Source organism: Dermacentor albipictus, chromosome 7 (assembly GCF_038994185.2).
Source record: "Dermacentor albipictus isolate Rhodes 1998 colony chromosome 7, USDA_Dalb.pri_finalv2, whole genome shotgun sequence".
NCBI classification, from domain to species: Eukaryota; Metazoa; Arthropoda; class Arachnida; order Ixodida; family Ixodidae; genus Dermacentor; species Dermacentor albipictus.
The window spans coordinates 128,993,034-129,010,056 of NC_091827.1; the positions used below are offsets into that span (position 1 = coordinate 128,993,034).

The window sequence follows — 17,023 nt, forward strand, 5'->3', positions numbered from 1 at the left end:
ATTTTCCCATCGTATCGCACACATTAAACAAGAAGAAAATCCGAAAGCCATGGATCAACACGAGCCTTCACAAAAGAATCAAAATAAAAAACAAAATGTATCATAAGTTTGTTTAAACAAGTGACCTAGCCACTCTAAAAGAATTCAAAACGTGTCGCAATAAACTAAATGCCGACATAAAGAAAGCTAAGAAGATATACTATGAATGCCTATTTGCCAAGATTTATAATGATCCTCGCAAACTATGGAATGCAGTTAATAATCTGGTGACAATTTATGGAAAACAAAACGCGCTTCAACGTCAAAGCCCTCTCCCAAGACATGAGCGATGATGTGGCTATTATGGCCTTGAATGAATATTTTGCCCACTCCGGCGATTATTTGCCGCCTTCTGAACAGAGTACGCGGGAAAGAATATGCCGTAGAGTAAGACAGCCTAACACAATTAGTTTAGCCCCAGTGACACCGTTTGAGGTATTAAGCTCGATAAATATACTACGTAGCAATGTCGCAGCAGGTTCTGATGAATGTGCAGCGCCCTTGAAGTATGTTGCGGATCTCATCTCGGAGCCCCTGGCTCATATCATTAATTGTATGTTCGTTTCTGGAGTTTTCCCTTCCGATCTTAAGCTTGCGCATGTATGCCCTGTGCATAAAGGCGGTGCTCTAAATGACATTTCGAATTACAGGCCAATCTCTGTTTTTCCCGTTCTATCGAAGGTGTTTGAATCTGCCATAAATTGCAGACTAAGGAACTTTCTTAGTAAGTATAACATAATAAACAATGCTCAGTACGGATTCCAGAAAGGCAAGTCCACTGAATTAGCCCTAATAAACGTAAAAGAAGAGATACTAAACAATTTTGAAAAAAGGCTGTATACAGTTGGATTGTTTCTTGATCTGAAAAAGGCTTTTGATAGTATAAAACATGATATCCTAGAACAAAAATTATTCGACTACGGAATACGCGGTGTTGCCCTTCAACTTATTAAAAAGTACTTACTTGCCAGAAAACAATATGTTAAAGTCGGAAGCTTAACGTCAGCAGAAATTGAACTTAAGCAAGGCGTCCCACAAGGTTCGATCTTAGGACCCTTACTATTCATAGTTTATATTAATGATATATGTAATATCCGTTACACAAAAAAACTAGTTATGTATGCGGATGATACGAATGTCTTTTTTAGTGCTGATTCAATGAAAAGTCTCCAAGTTACTGTAACAAATTATTTAAGGCATTTGGAAGTGTGGCTAAATGAAAACAAACTTGCATTAAACGCACGTAAAACAAAATACGTTATTTTTAGGCCTACGAACAAACCATGTATTAATCTGAAATTTTCATTTCAAGGCACAACATTAGAGTGCGTTCGCAAGCAAAAATTTCTTGGTGTTTGGTTCGAGGAAAACATGTCGTGGAATACCCATGTGTTCAGGCTTGCTTCTGAATTGGGCAAAACTGTAGGCTGTCTGTACAGGTTATCAAACCTAGTTCCATTATGGCTAAAGAAAGCTATATATTACGGCCATTTCTTCTCTCGCTTGTCTTACTGCGCACTAGTATGGGCAAAAACGACTGTTCAAAACCTAAACAGACTCGAAGTGTTGCAGAAGAAGGTTCTCAGAATATTTGAAAATTTTTATGGGCACCCTCGCGAACTGCGTACTCATCAGCTATTCATAAAGCACGATATTACTAGAGCAAGTGATCTTTATACATATAAACTACTACTTTATACAAAAAAGAAGAAGCTTTATGAGCATTCATTTGATAGCTCCCCCCGATACTCCCTCTGTAATCAACCCTTACCAGTTCCTTTTTCCCGTACAAGCTACGGAGAATGTCTTCAATACCAGTTACCAGCAATACTGAACAAATTCTTAACTTGTACCAAATTCGAACTACCAGAATATAAATTCAAGAAACATGTGCGAAATATGCTTTTAAACATGTAAGAATCATTCGAACAACATCTTTATTTTGCTATTTGGTATATATTTCATTTTGATGTATAAAATTATTTTTTGCCTTTGCACAAGTGCTTATAAGGATTTTGTGACATCTGCATTATATGCAATTATGTTGTGCACTAAAGTGTTGCGTTGTGTGTATTATATTTCATGCCTATGTTTTTGTACAGCGTTTCAGATGATTATTTTTGCAATCTGTCTGCTGCTGTTTAATGGGTCCTTGGGCACTCTCAAGATGTCTGCAACATCTTTTTGCCCAAGAACCTCCGACTCGGTGTTGGAAATAAACTTCACTTCACTTCACACACACCAGAAGACTCGCCGTGTTGCCGAATTCGATCCACGTTGGTAGCGCCAAATGTAGGGGTTTCATTCTGCGTGCGGCTAGGGCTAAAGGCGAGCTCCGGAACTAGCCACAGGCAGTCACTTCGTGGTACTCCCAACCCGTAGCGGGGGAATCGCTGCTACGTTGGGTTCGAACGAATAAGGCAACCAGCGGTGTCAACTGTAACAATGTTTATTGCTACCAGCAATAACGAACGCTCGCAGAGGGACGTCCTCTCAGTAAAAGTAATAAATAGGCTTGCCTCATTGCCTGGGTGGGTCAGGCAAACGAAGTCACTCACGGGTCGTGGCAGGTGGCTTCATCCAGGCAGTGCAGGTGTCCGGCGTCCCAAGAGAGCGGGTCTCCCCCAGTCGCGCTGTTTTGTATATTTTTACCTGGGTAAGGGGAATGTCCTCCTCGCCCGTCAGCTACCTGCCTGTGAGCTGGGGAGAAAGGGTGCGCGCGTCGCGAGAGCGTGGAAGAATAGGGAGAGGGCGTAGTGCGCCTCTCCCATGTCTATGCTGGCTCTCGACGCAACAATACGAGGGAAGACGGGTGCATGTGCTCCCCACAGTTGATAGTGAAGGCGTTCAACCATTCCATTTGCCGATGGGTAATACGCAGTAGTATGGATATGGCGAATGCCAAGCTGGCACATGAGTTCGTGAAAGAGATCACATTCGAACTGTCAGCCACGATCAGTCGTAACAATGTTGGGGCATCCAAAGCATGAGATCCAGCCAACACTGACAAATGCGGAAGCCACTGTAAGTGCCGTTATGTCAGTGAAAGGAAATGCTTCAGGGCAGCGGGTATAATGGTCTACACAAGTTAGCATATCCAGGACAGTGGAGCGGACAGAGCTCTAATAGTCTTGAGAAGCTCGGTCAGAGGTATAATAATTCGGACAATGTTGGCAATAAAATGCCGATGGAAGTTGAGCAGCCCAGGGAACTCCTAGAGCTTTCGCAGTGACACTGGGTGAGGAAACTCTTGCAAGGCTTGAACTTTCCTGGTCGTCGGTGAATAGGAGTAGCATCGCGAGTAAGAATCCGATGCTTGACTGCGAGCGTCTGGCCTAAAGGGCGATCGTCGAAGTCGAAAATATCTCTGTAGGACGATAACACTTGGTAAAGGTCTTCAGCCTGCGCAGAAGACAGGTCCGTCGCATTGGTCCGGCGTTCCTGAGTGTCATACTTCCGTTAGCTAAGTTAACCATTGTTTCAATATTGTTACGTGTGGAAAGACACAGAATAAAGAAGCTATATACAGGTTATTTACACTGGAGCCAGATCGCCAGGCCGACACTCGCCCGCGGCAAAAGGCACAGACCCACTTCGTCGTCGTTCTCGTGGCGGCTCGTACCTTCAGCATCACTCGATGATATCGTAATACTATACAGTTTAAAAACAGATTTTCTTAAACATTGTCACGGAAGCTGCAGGTTTCATAGGTGTGCGTGATCTATTCCAAAATGCTACTGAAGAAAAAAGCAAAAATTTATCTACTATAATTAGTATGGATACTAGGCAAGAGCAAGTTACCATGGGCAGTGAAGCGAGTAGAATTAGGATTAAAGAGCACACGTTTAGGAAAAACGTCTAAAGTGAGGACATGGTTATCACATTTAGAGAATATAATGCCTACATTATAAAATAAAAGGCTAGACGAAGCCAAGATATTAAGATCAACAAAAATGTGAAAAGAAGGCAAAAGCCAGGGAGCGAATTTAATAATGTGAACGGCTTGTTTCTGAAGTTTAATCAATGGGGAGAGGTGAACAGAGTATGTATGACTCCATGATAAGATGCAGTAGTTTATGTGGTGGTGTACAAAGGTGTAATATAATGTTAAAAGTACATGGACGTGGAAGTATAATCTGGTTTAAAGGGACACTAAGGGCAAATATTAAGTCAAGCAAAAGTGATGGATTAGTGCTAAGGCGTCCATATTATCACGAACGGAGCTTTAGTGATCGAGAAATTGAATTAAATACAGGACACGATTAAAGACTCCCCCTAGACATTCAAGTACTTGCCTAATGATGAAGGCACTCCCCATATAAATTGTCACTAGTACTCAACTACTCATTATAAGAACATCATTGTACTGCATCATCATCATCATACTATTTTATGTCCACTGCAGGATGAAGGCCTCTCCCTGCGATCGCCAGTTACCCCTGTCCTGCACCAACTGATTCCAACTAGCACCCGTGAATTTCCTAATTTCATCGCACCACCTAGTCTTCTGCCTTTCTCTACGGCACTTCCCTTCCCTTGGTACCCATCCTGTAGCCCTAATGGTCCAGCAGTTATCTAACCTGCGCGTTACATGACCTGCCCAGACAGACAGACAGACAGACCATGAACTTTATTTGATCCTGAGGAGCTTCATTGGGGGCCCCTATCGGGGACCCGCGGAAGTACATGACCTGCCCAGAACCATTTTTTTTTTCTTAATGTCCATTAGAATATAGGTAATACCTGTCTGCACTTTAATCCAAACCGCTCTGTTTCTGTCTCTCAAGGACGCGCCGTGGTTGCTCAGTGCCTATGGTGTTGGGCTGCTGAGCACGAGGTCGCGGGATCGAATCCCGGCCACGGCGGCCGCATTCCAATGGGGGCGAAATGCGAAAACACCCGTGTACTTAGACTTAGGTGCACGTTAAAGAACCCCAGGTAGTCGAAATTTCCAGAGTCCTCCACTATGGCGTGCCTCATAATCAGAGAGTGGTTTTGGCACGTAAAGCCCCATAATCTAATCTAATCTTCTGTCTCTCAAGGCTATGCCTAGCATTCTTTGTTCCGTCGCTCTTTGTGCGGTCCTTAACTTGTTCTCAACCCTCTTTGTCAGTCTCCAAGTCTCTGCTCCATATGTCAGCACCGGCAAAATGCACTCATTATATACCTTCCTTTTCTATGGTAATGATAAGCTTCCCGTCAGGAGCTGACAATATCTGCCATATGCAATCCAACCCATTTTTATTCTATGAATTTCCTTCTCATGATCAGGGTTCCCTGTGATTGACCTATAGTCGGATACAACTTTAGAAAAAAGGGGAGGCCCCGCCCAGTTGATTGAAGCGCGACAGCCGATTGCCTCCGCGGCTAAAATAGTCCCGCTCGAAAAATCGTGCTCCTGAAACACGTAATCGCGGTATAAATAAAGACTTTTGTACTTTGATGACTGGCTTATCAGAGCTCTCATGTGCTACAGGACATGCCGGATAGCGACAGAAAAATAACCCCATGCCTTCTACAATGCTGCCCGTCGTCTGCTCTTTAGCTTCATTGCAAGTGACAAAAGTAGAAAGAGCAGCTCTGCAAGGCTTTTGCGCTTGTTCACATGTACACGGCGTACCTACCACTCCTTTGCCAAGCATAGAATGAATCAGTTGCTATGGAAAAAGTACTTATATAAAACAATGCATTTATTGCAACCATTACAAACCTGGTGCGAGAATACGGTCGAGGCAGGAAGGTACAAAAATGCTTGATTCATCGTTTGATCGTTCACGATAAGTTGACGGCGACAAATTTTTGTGTTGAAAGCTGTTTCTGCAAATATTTTCTGTTGAGGCACTCGTAGGTTTGTTTCATGCGCGCACACTTTTCTGATTTCTCCTGAGAATGGTTTTGCTCCATCACTTCACCCCGTCCGACGAAAAACGCAGTGACACAATGCATGAACACACCCGCCGCGAACAGTAGGCACCAGTCTTTGGAAAACTTTTCTAGTAACTTCACTCAGGAGCAAAATAAAACATGGAACAAACACGCAGGATGTGTGTTCGTAGCGGTCGCCGCGGGATCCTGTTTTCAGGCAAAGTGTAGCGCAGCGCCAGCGATGGTCGCTGCAATGTTCCTTCGCCAGATCACAGCTCAGAATAAACGCACGCGGCACAAATGGCGCATCATAAGCTCGCAGTAATATTTCTGGCATGATAGACCATCACAAAAAGTTCTGGAATTCACTCTGACGAGGGACTGAAGCACACAGCTGACGCGACCTCGCCCAGTTCGAAGCGCGGGTGGCCATCTTTTTTGTCGGCGGGGTCACCGGCCGTCTGGCTCATGACGCTAGTCCAGAGTACGCACCCATTGGTGGATGCTCGTGTGCCTCTGCCTCGGAGGAGTAAACGTCCCCATTTTTCTAAAGTTGTATCCGACTATAGGTAAACGTACTCCTTCACAGACTCTAGAGGCTGACTGGCGATCTTGAACTCTTGTTCCTTTGCCGGGTTATTAATCATTATCTTTGTTTTCTGCATATTAATTTTCACCTCTACTCTTACACTCTCTCTGTTAAGGTCCTCAATCATTTGTTGTACCTCATCTGCAATGTTGCTGAATAGAACAATGTCATCGGCAAACCGAAGGTTGCCGAGGTATTCGCCGTCAATCCTTACCCCTAAGCTTTCCGAGTTTAATGACGAATATTTCTTCCAAGCATGCAATGAATAGCATTGGAGAGATTGTGTCTCCTTGTCTGACACCTTTGTTTATAGGTATCTTCCTACTTTTGTTGCGGAGAATTAGGGTAGCTATGGAATCTCTATATATGTTTTCCAGGATATTTATATGAGCGTTCTTTACTCCTTGATTACGTAATGTTGCTATGACTGTTGGTATCTCTACTGATTCAAATGCCTTTTCATAATTTATTAAAGCCATATATAGAGGCTGATTGTACTCTGTGGATTTCTTGATTACCTGAGTAATAACATGGATGTGATCCATTGTAGAGTATCCCTTCCTGAAACCTGCCTTGGTTGATAAAAGTCCGGTGTTGCCCTTATTCTATTGGAGATTACCTTGGTGAATATTTATAAATTCTGTGAGTAAGCTCTTGGGCCTATAATTTTTCAATTCTTTAGCATCTCTCTTTTGTGGATTAGTATAATGTTTGTACCCGCCGTGGTTGCTCAGTGGCTATGGTGTTGGGCTACAAAGCACGAGGTCGCGGGATCAAATCCCGGCCACCGCGGCCGCATTTCGACGGGGGCGAAATGCGAAAACACCCGTGTACTTAGATTTAGGTGCACGTTAAAGAACCCCAGGTGGTCAAAATTTCCGGAGTCCCACACTACAGTGTGCCTCATAATCGGAAAGTGGTTTTGGCACATAAAACCCCATAATTTTTTTTATAATGTTTGTATTTTTCCGCTTTTCTGGGACCCTTGCAGTCGATAGACAATTCGTATAGAAAGTTGCCAGCTTTCTGTGCATTATGTCTCCTCCATCTTTGATTAAATCGACTGTTATTTCATTTTCTCCTGCTGCTCTTCCCCTTTAATCTATACCTCTTATTAGGTTAGATTACGACTGCTGCTACCCTCTCTTAAAGCAAAAGAAAGTGCTACTTGTCCACTTGTATTTCATTTTTAGAAAAAAACTCATTGACATTACTCTTGACAATGACAAGGGCAGTTGAAAGGTTTCATTTTAGCTCAACTGTGCACCACCCACACTTTCGCATATCAGTAGTTTCATTATCACGTAGGGCTGAGCTGGTTTGCTGGCTTGCGAAACTCGCGCAAACTGCAAGTAGCAGAGAATTCCACTTCGATGTGATGCCACAGAATGTCCGAACGTCCATACCACTTGACCAAAAATAGCTGCAGCGGTGAATCCACCGCTCTGCTTTGACTCGGATTCTGCATGGCCACACATTTGCACTTTGTTCAAAAATACGGTACCGCCGTCTGTCAAGTGCCGTTTTACTCACCAATGGCAGCAAAGGGTGACGATGGCGTGTGAAGCATCGCTACTCCCCGGTTAGGTGGCAGGAGATTTGAATTGCGATAAAGGTATGCAGACCCTTCAAATGTACTTTTCTTGCCACGAAACTTGCGTTGCAAGCTTTCTGAAATGGTATTTACACTGTCCATGTCGACTTAGTAGTTGCCTTTAGTGTCACTTTAAGGAGGGCACATATGCCAAAAGATATTCTAATGCAGACAAAAGAAATGTCTATGAAACCTAAGATGAATGTCAACAATGACTTCGAGAAAAGTAACATGCTCGGATTAAGTAAGAGCCTGGTTGTTGATGAAAAGACAAGGAGACATATTTTTCCTGTTTGGTGAATGAAAAAGCATAAAAGACGATTTAGAAGGGTTAACTGATAACCGGCTTGCTACACACCATTGCATCAGGGAATTCAAATCTTGCTTGTAAGTCAGAAATTAAAACATTAAGGGGCCGAGTCGCGCAACCTGCACGAGAACCTCGGCAGCGACCACTGCATACTGGCGGTGACGATCTCCATGAAGGCGACACCAGCGAGAGAATTTAAGGTCACCGACTGGGACGCCTTCCGCAAAATAAGGAAGGAAGACAAAAGCAAATATGCGGACCTAGACAGCCTTTTTAGAAGGCTCAAAGAGGACGTTAGCACCGCGAGGAGGGTTGTCCAAACTGAACTGAACGTGGAAAGGATGGACGCGAGATTGGCACACCTATTAGAGGCAAAGAATTCCATCACGGCCAGGTGGAAAACGCAAAGACTAAATCGCAGACTGCGAAAGAAAGTAGCGGCACTAAACCGGGAAATCGAAGCGCACTCGATCGAGCTTTCCAAGCAACAGTGGAACGAGGTGTGCGCGTCGGTAGACGGACAAATGAGAACAGGGCGCAAATGGAACCTCCTAAAGAAACTGTTAGACGACAAGCAATTCAAAGGCAATCGGAGATTGGCAATTGATAGGATTTTACACAAACAAAAGGAGCAGGGCAAAACGGAGAGCGAGTTCCTATAGGAGCTGGCGGAGACGTATCTGCCACTGGGCCCGTCAGGCGATGGCGACTATCCACAATACGCCGGCACGGAGGTCGAAGAACTCGACGCGCCCTTCACGGAATCGGAAATTTGGGATGCCTTACAAGGCCTCAACGGATGCTCCGCGACGGGCCCTGATGGGGTCTCGAATAAACTGTTAAGAAACCTAGATGGAAAGTCGGTCGAGAAGCTCACCGAAGAAATCAACAGAGCGTGGGAAACGGGACAAGTACCAGAGGTCTGGAAAGAGGCCTCGGTCATACTAATACCGAAACCCGGTAAACCACTTGTGGCGGAGAACATGCGGTCAATATCGCTGACCTCGTGCGTAGGCAAGACGGCGGAACATGCCATACATAACCGAGTATCGCGGTACATAGAGAGAGAGGGCCTCTTCCCACATAACATGGTGAGCTTCAGACCGGGCCTCTCCACACAGGACGTAATGGTACAACTCAAAAAGCACATAATCGACGGCATAACCAGAGACACCAGGGGCATACTGGCCCTGGAACTAACGAAAGCGTTCGGCACGGTGAAACACAGATTTCTAATGGAAACGATCTCGGTGATGGGGCACGGACGGAAATTCCACTCCTACATAGGCTCCTTCCTCAGAGACAGGAAAGCCACGATCAAAATAGGACAGGCCACGTCCGACTGGTACACGCTGGGCGTGAGGGGCACCCCACAAGGGGCGGTGCTCTCCCCACTATTATTCATCTAGCATTGAAAGGGCTCTCGCACCGGCTGACGAGAGTGACCAACGTCAATCACGCCCTGTACGCAGACGATATTATGGTGTGGTGCCCGGGAGGGTCCGACGCAGAAGTCGAGCGGGCTCTTCAAGAGGCGCTGGACACAACAGAAGAGTACCTGAAGGAAACGGGACTCCGTCTGTCACCCGGCAAATCGGAACTTTTGCTCTACAGGCCCTTGAAACAAGGCATGAGGAATTTGGCGACGATCGATCAAATACCAATCAAATTACACACGAGTGCCGGCCAGCCGATCCCCAGAGTGGACACTATAAAAATCCTGGGGCTGCTAATTGAGGCTAAAGGCGGTAACACGCAAATGGTCATGAGACTCGCGTCCAAAACGGAGAACATGCTCCGGCTGATCCTCAGGGTGACCAACCGTAGGGGAGGGCTCAGCGAGAGCAATCTCATCAGACTTTGCCACGCCTTCCTCATGAGTCACGTAAATTACGTAGCCTCGGCGCTAAAATGGACCAAGAGAGACGCGGCCAAGATAGACACACTGATGCGCAAGAGCATCAAGAGGGTGCTAGGTCTTCCGATCAGTACAAGCACGGAGTGGCTTGATCGGCTAGGGGTCCACAATTCGCTAGCAGAAATCATCGAAGCACAGACCAAGGCACAGGTCGTGCGGCTGTCGACCACCAGGGCCGGCAGACGCATCCTAGAAGAAGCAAGGATAAGTGCAGAGGCAGAGTGCAACGCACGCAGCGTCGCGCTCAGCGCGGCGGTCAGGGGCACTTTTAAGGTAGAACTGCTTCCGAGAAACGTCCACCCGCAATTCAAGGAGGGGCACCGAAAGGCGAGGGCCCGAGCACTGTTAAAATCGACCGCCAACTGTCTGGGACTGGCGGCATTTGTAGACGCGGTCCAGTACGGGTGCAGCGACCGGTACGCGGCCGTCTTGATACGCTGGGATGGTACGATCATTAACGCAGCATCGGTCAAGGGGGTAACGTCCGAGGTGGTTGAACAGGTGGCAATAGCCATGGCAATGAGGGACCCTGAACGTCCTTACGTATACACAGATTCGCGATCGGCGGCCAGAGCATTCGCCTCAGGCTCGATATCGCGGAAAGCGGCGGCTGTCCTCGGCAGTGAGGGAGCCGCGGATCATCACATCCTCAAATGGTTTCCAGCCCACATGAGGGCCGACGTGCACCCCGACTTTCCCAACGCCAACGAGCTGGCACATGGACGCGCGCGAGGACTCACGCACCGCGGCGATCGTGGCGAGCGAAGTGGCGGGGAGGGAGGGGAGCACCGAGACCCGCTGCTCACCTTTGACGAAATAACAACGCACTATCAGCTGTCGAGGAGGACCTTCCCACTCCCCCATGCTAAACTCACTAGACCACAGTCATCTATATTCAGAATGCTGCAAACAAGGTCGTTCCCCTCGAGAGGTAGAATGAGCCTTTATTCACCGGACGTAGAGCCGCAGTGTCCGGATTGCGGTGAATCGTACTGCTCACTATCGCACATGCTTTGGCAATGCTCCGCGTTAAGCGGCACCGTGTTCAGCAAAGAAGAAGACTGGATGGACGCCCTGCGAAGCGACAACCACCAGACCCAACTCTGGGCCGTCCAGAGGGCTCACGAAAGGGCAGAAGCTCACGGGCTTCCCGTCCCAACGTGGGTGCGGCCCGCGACCCCTGCCGACCTCTAAACCAAGAGTGGGTGGGAAGGGGTTCCTCAGGACCCAATAAAGTTATCTCCTCCTTAAGGTCAGAGCTGTGAGAAAAGATGCCTGTGTCATCTGCATGCAGAATACACTTAGGGTGAGAAAGGCAAGAAAGCAAGTCATTAATGTATATTGAAAACAAAATGGACCCTAGAATAGATCCTTGGGGAACACCTTTATTCATATATGAGAGATTAGAAAAACAATCATCAACAAGGTGCAGCCTATTAGATCAAAAGCTTTTTAGCAGTGCTAACGCTGGAGCAACAATGCCGTAACACTCAAGCTTTAAAAAAAGCTTGTTATATTCAATAGAATCAAAAGCCCTTAAAACATATATAAATACAGAAGCTGAAATATCACCATGATCGATGAAAGACTTAATCCAGTAAAAGCTTGTTAATTCGACACCCATTCGGATAATTCGGATGGCTTTATTGGTTCCGGCCAAAGTGCATGTTAGTCTATGGCACCAAAGCTTCGTTGATTCGTCAGAATTTGGCCCCGAACCGCTTGATTTGGACAAATGTGGACGGCTGCCACTACACGAAAGTGTGGTAAAGCAGTGCTGGCACCACTGGAGTGAACCGAAACCTGAGGCATCGCCATCGTCATCAATTAGTGGGGGGGATCGCAGCATCACTGAACGTCTGTGTCTTCTTTCTCCGCTCCACTCCGCCTTCGATGCCATTTTCCCTTTGTATTGTCGAGTCGGCATCATCTCTTCTTGGGGAGTTTTCTTTCTTTATTGTGACCATGTTTTGCATGCCGCCACCATCGTGCGCTACAGTGATGGCAACACCGGCAAAGCGGCAGAAGTACGAAGCCAAGAACTTGGCGACTAAGGTGGAAATTTTACAGGCTTCGAAGACTGGGGAATCGCGACAACACATTATGACCAAGTACAACGTGAAGCGGAGCATGTTGGGAACGTACGTGAAAAATTAACAACAGCGTCTTCAAGCCTTCGAAAGCGAGAAGTTTCATGCATCAAGAAAGCGATTGCAAACTGCAGCTCATCCCAAGCTCGAAGAAGCTTTGCTTCAGTGGGTTGCTGACTGTTGCAACGTGCAGCATCTGCCTTCGAGCGGACCTCTCATCATGGCACAAGGAGAGAAGTATGCTGTAATGATGAACATTGAATCATTCAGAGCTTCAGAAGGGTGGTTCACGAGGTTTCGGGAGAGACAAGAACTCGTCTTCAGAAGTGTGTGTGGCGAAAAGGCCAGCGTTGATGAAAGCGTGACCACCCAGTGAAAAAATGTGAAGCTGCTTGAGCACATCGCCGCATATGAACCGCATATGACGTGTTCAATGCAGACGAGACTGCTCTATTTTTCAGAGCTCTGCCCGACAAGACGCTGACTTTCAAAGGGGACCCGTGCATTGGTGGCAAGAAGTGCAAGCAAAGGATAACAGTGCTTCTTGCCGCCAATATGACTGGCATGGAGCGCTTGCCACTTGTTGTCATCGGGAAGGCGCGTAAACCACGTTGTTTTAAAAACATCAAAAGCCTTCCTGTCGAGTACACAGCGAGCAGGAAGGCTTGGATGACCTCGGACATTTTTCGAGGCTGGCTGCAGCAGTTACACTGGCACTTCACATTTAAGGACCGCAAGATAATTATGGTTGTTGACAACTGCAGTACACATAACTGTACAGTTGAACTGAAAAGTGTCGAGGTAGTTTTTCTGCCGCCCAACACTACCTGTGCCCTTCGGCCGATGGACCAGAGTATCATTCACTACGTGAAGTCAAAGTACCGAAAGTACCTGCTACAGCGAATGATCTTATGCTCAGAAGTTGGAAAGCTGTATGTAGTAGACTTACTCGGGTGCAGTGCACATCATCACCCACGTGTGGAAAAATACACCTCCGCAAGTCATCGCCAACTGTTTTTGGCACAGCAGTTTTGTGAGGCCCGAGCATGCGGCAGTAGCTGACAAGGTGTCAGCCAAGTCCACCAATGATGACTGCCCAACCTTCGATGCTGTCCTTCCCACAGGTGTGACCCTTCAGGACTACATCGCGATTGATGATTGTGTTGCCACGACTGGTCTCCTGACTGATGAAGAAATTATAAATGATGTCACGGGCGCCTGAGAATACCATGATTCAGATGAAGAGTCATGCAAGGAGGTGCGGCCACGACCTCACCACACCTCACGAGAAGTCACGGAGGTGCTTTTGATATTGGAGGACGTTTGCCTGAGCACTTCCGACAGTTTGTGGGCCGTTGGTCATTTGGAAGAGTTAAGATTTTGATGTCAGCCTGAGTCTGCACGAAAGAGCAGACGACTATTGCGAAATACTTCACTAAATAAAGGTATGCTTCTCCAACTTGATTTTAATGTTGTTTTTCCTGTTCATTCAGTAATTCGGCATTTGGATAATTCGGACATTCTTCCCATTCCCGTGAGATCCGAATTAACAAGCTTTTGCTGTATTATCTGTGAAAAGTGCAATGGCAGCATCAGTAGACAACCCTGAGTGGTATCCAAACTGAGAAGTTAGTATGTTAAATTTCATGTAGTACTTGTGTAGTCTTGTTCCTATAAATTTTTCCAGAACATTGTCATGGAATGGAAGAACTGAATTGGGACGGTAATTTTCAGATGCAGATTTGTCACCTTTCTTCAAAATAGGTATGACCTTTGCAACCTTGACTTGCTCAGGAAGATATCCAGAACTGGAAATAAGGTTAAATACCGTATTTGCATGATTGTCAGTCGACTCGAATGTAAGTAGACCCTCCATATCATGTGTGACAGAGAAAAAAAAAAACAAAGAATAGCGTACCCGCAGGCGCATTCCATAACAAAAATTTATTAGTAGCTGGCATGGTCACTGGACTACTACTCCTCACTAGTACTGCTATCGTCATTGCTGCTACGGTCCCGAAGCACGTCGCCGTCCAGCGAAATTCCGCATTTGCATACGTACATAAGTCCACGCTGAAAGCACCCAACCACACAGAGCCATCAGGGAGGCTCTTTTGACATGTCCGGTTGTATAGGTTCATGGTCCTCTGCTGCCAGCCACTTGTACTCACGGCAGAACAAGTCCTTAAAAGGAGAAGATCCAGGCTTCTCTCATGACCATGTCACATGTCACTGGCAGGGACCGATCACAAATTTCGGCGACGTATGCCGCAAGCTTGGCCTTCAGCTCTGGAAAGCATCCCGACTTCGGTCCGTCAAAACCTCTTCGCTTGCCATCACAGGTGAAAATTTTGCTTCGCTACCATCGCCACTCTTGCACCACCCATTAAGAAACATCAAACTTGTGGCCCGATGCGCAGTTATTTGTTTCTTCAGCGTAAAGGATGGCAGCCCTCTTCAGCGTGGCTGTGAACGAGCACCGAATGTTTAGTGGACTCTGAGCACTCATGACAACTGAGGAAGCACGGAAGTAGTGCGTGGCCGGCAGTCAAATCGAACGCATGAAACTAAAGAGCTACAGGGAAAGAGAAACACGTGAGTCGCGAGCGGTGTCCACTCTTCCATGAACTATCGATACTCCCCGCAAGTGCCATTGTTCTGAGGGTGCTGCCACAAATGGAACAGCGGCACTTCCATGAACTATCGACAAACCCACATGAGTGCTGTGTGCACTGTAAAACTCCCAAAAATGTTGAAAAACCCTTCCGAAAGGCGAACAAACCAGCGGGATAGCGGAAAGCTACAGGTGGGGCCGTAAAGCAAACATAAAATTGGAATTATGTTGTAGCTCCCCTGATGTCCTGTTGGTCTCTCTTTCTTTTTCGGTGCCATGTTTTGGTTTCGATTGTAAGTCGACCCCCCCACTTCATATTTTCATATTTTAAAAAAGGTCGACTTACAATCGTGTAAATACGGCATGTGGCTCAAAATGGAAGAGATTGTAGAAAAAATTAATTTGATGTGTTTTGCGGAGATGTTGTCCAGACCAAGGCCAGTTGATTTTAAACCTAAAATGACATATTCAACTTCTTCAGTGTTTGTGGGATGAAGAAAAATAAGATTGTGTGTGACGGGTGAACAAAAGAGAAGAATCGGGACTATCAGGGAAGGTACTATGTGCGGAAAAGTATTGACTGAAGGCATTAGCTGTCTCATTTGGGGATGTTACGGCCATGCCATCTATATATAGTGATGTAATCGGGTCGTGCGAATCATAATTATTTAAAAATTCATTTACCAACTGCACATTTCTTTTTTGGCAAGCAAACCACTTTTTTTAGATTTGTTCTCATCTGGCACTTGTGTCCACGTTTTATGCAAATCACACTATTCAAACTATTCGCTTCAATATTATTTGATAATAATTACAATTCCCTTTGACACCACTTTAAACCAAAAGATCGATATTGGCACAAGCCCAACAAGCACTCCAAGTTCGTCTAAGTTCAGTCTAAATTAGAAAAGTCGGCATAAGCTATAAAGCCTCCTTAAATATGCATTAAGCAGTTACTAGCCTCCATAACAAAACACAACATGTTCCGAAACAAACCTATTTTAAAGAAATACCACCCGATATTATTAAGCACCTTTAAATAGCTTTGTTGTTTCTGCTTTGACATAGTGATGGTGCACAATGTTGGTAAGGGCATACCGTTCCACTCTGAGCAGCTTTGTGTGTTTAGTAGTTGACGCACTGTGGCCTGGTGATGTTTCAGGATTGATGCCAATGTGGAGGACACGTCGCTAAACGTGGAGGCTGCACACTCGGAGATCCTGCGCTACTTCCAGTCGGTGACCTCTAACCGGTGGCTCATGATCAAGGTGTTTGCAGTACTCATTGTTTTCTTTATCATCTTTGTTGTCTTTGTGGCCTGAAATGAGACACGTGCAGTGCTGAGTCAAGCAGCTTCAACTTTCCAGTAGCATTACAAATGCAGAGAATGATGGCATGTATAAAAATAGACAATAAAGTTTTATTTGTCAGTTCTGTGGTTAGCTTGTCTATTCTTGTGTACAGACTTTTTATGCGAAGCATATTACGAGAGCTCAACCCAGCTCCTCAGGCGCGGCGGTGTCGCCTTCAATGACCTTTGACCCCATGCCATACCACGTGACGTCACGACAGAGGAGAAACGGGGCTCCAACTCGTGCCGTCGCTCGCGGCGTCGCGGCGGTATATAAGCAGCTGCGCTTGTTTCTAGGTGGCTTTGGCTCAACTCTTGCAAGATGGGCTGGGTGGGAATTGAACCAGGGTCTCCGGAGTGTGAGACGGAGACGTTACCACTGAGCCACGAGTACGATGCTTCAAAGCGGTACAAAAGCGCCTCTAGTGAATGCGGCGTTGCCTTAGAAACGAGCTGTTTCTAAGGCTCAGGCCTGCGTCGCTTGCTCAGGCGCACATTTCGTTGCCGCGCCGAATGCTGTGTTGCTCGACGCTCACCGCGTCCAATGCGGGGCGCGTAGTCGCTGCGCCGTAGCTCATTGTCCTACACCCCTTGGCGGGTCGACGGGAACGCTCTCGCGTTCCACTCTTGAGGGCGAAGCAGAGTAACGCATG

At 46.4% G+C, this 17,023-nt stretch overlaps 1 protein-coding gene across 2 annotated transcripts in view; it reads left to right on the forward strand.

The window, feature by feature from the left end:
- The window catches only part of Syx5 (syntaxin 5), a 292,245-nt gene extending 275,788 nt beyond the window's left edge, over positions 1-16,457 (forward strand). For both annotated transcript variants that reach the window (XM_065424230.2, XM_065424229.2), the window contains exon 11: positions 16,182-16,457. In XM_065424230.2, the coding sequence (XP_065280302.2) occupies positions 16,182-16,341 (160 nt within the window). In that variant the 3' untranslated portion in view covers positions 16,342-16,457. The remainder of the gene's footprint in view (positions 1-16,181) is intronic.
- The last annotated feature ends 566 nt before the right edge of the window (positions 16,458-17,023 follow it).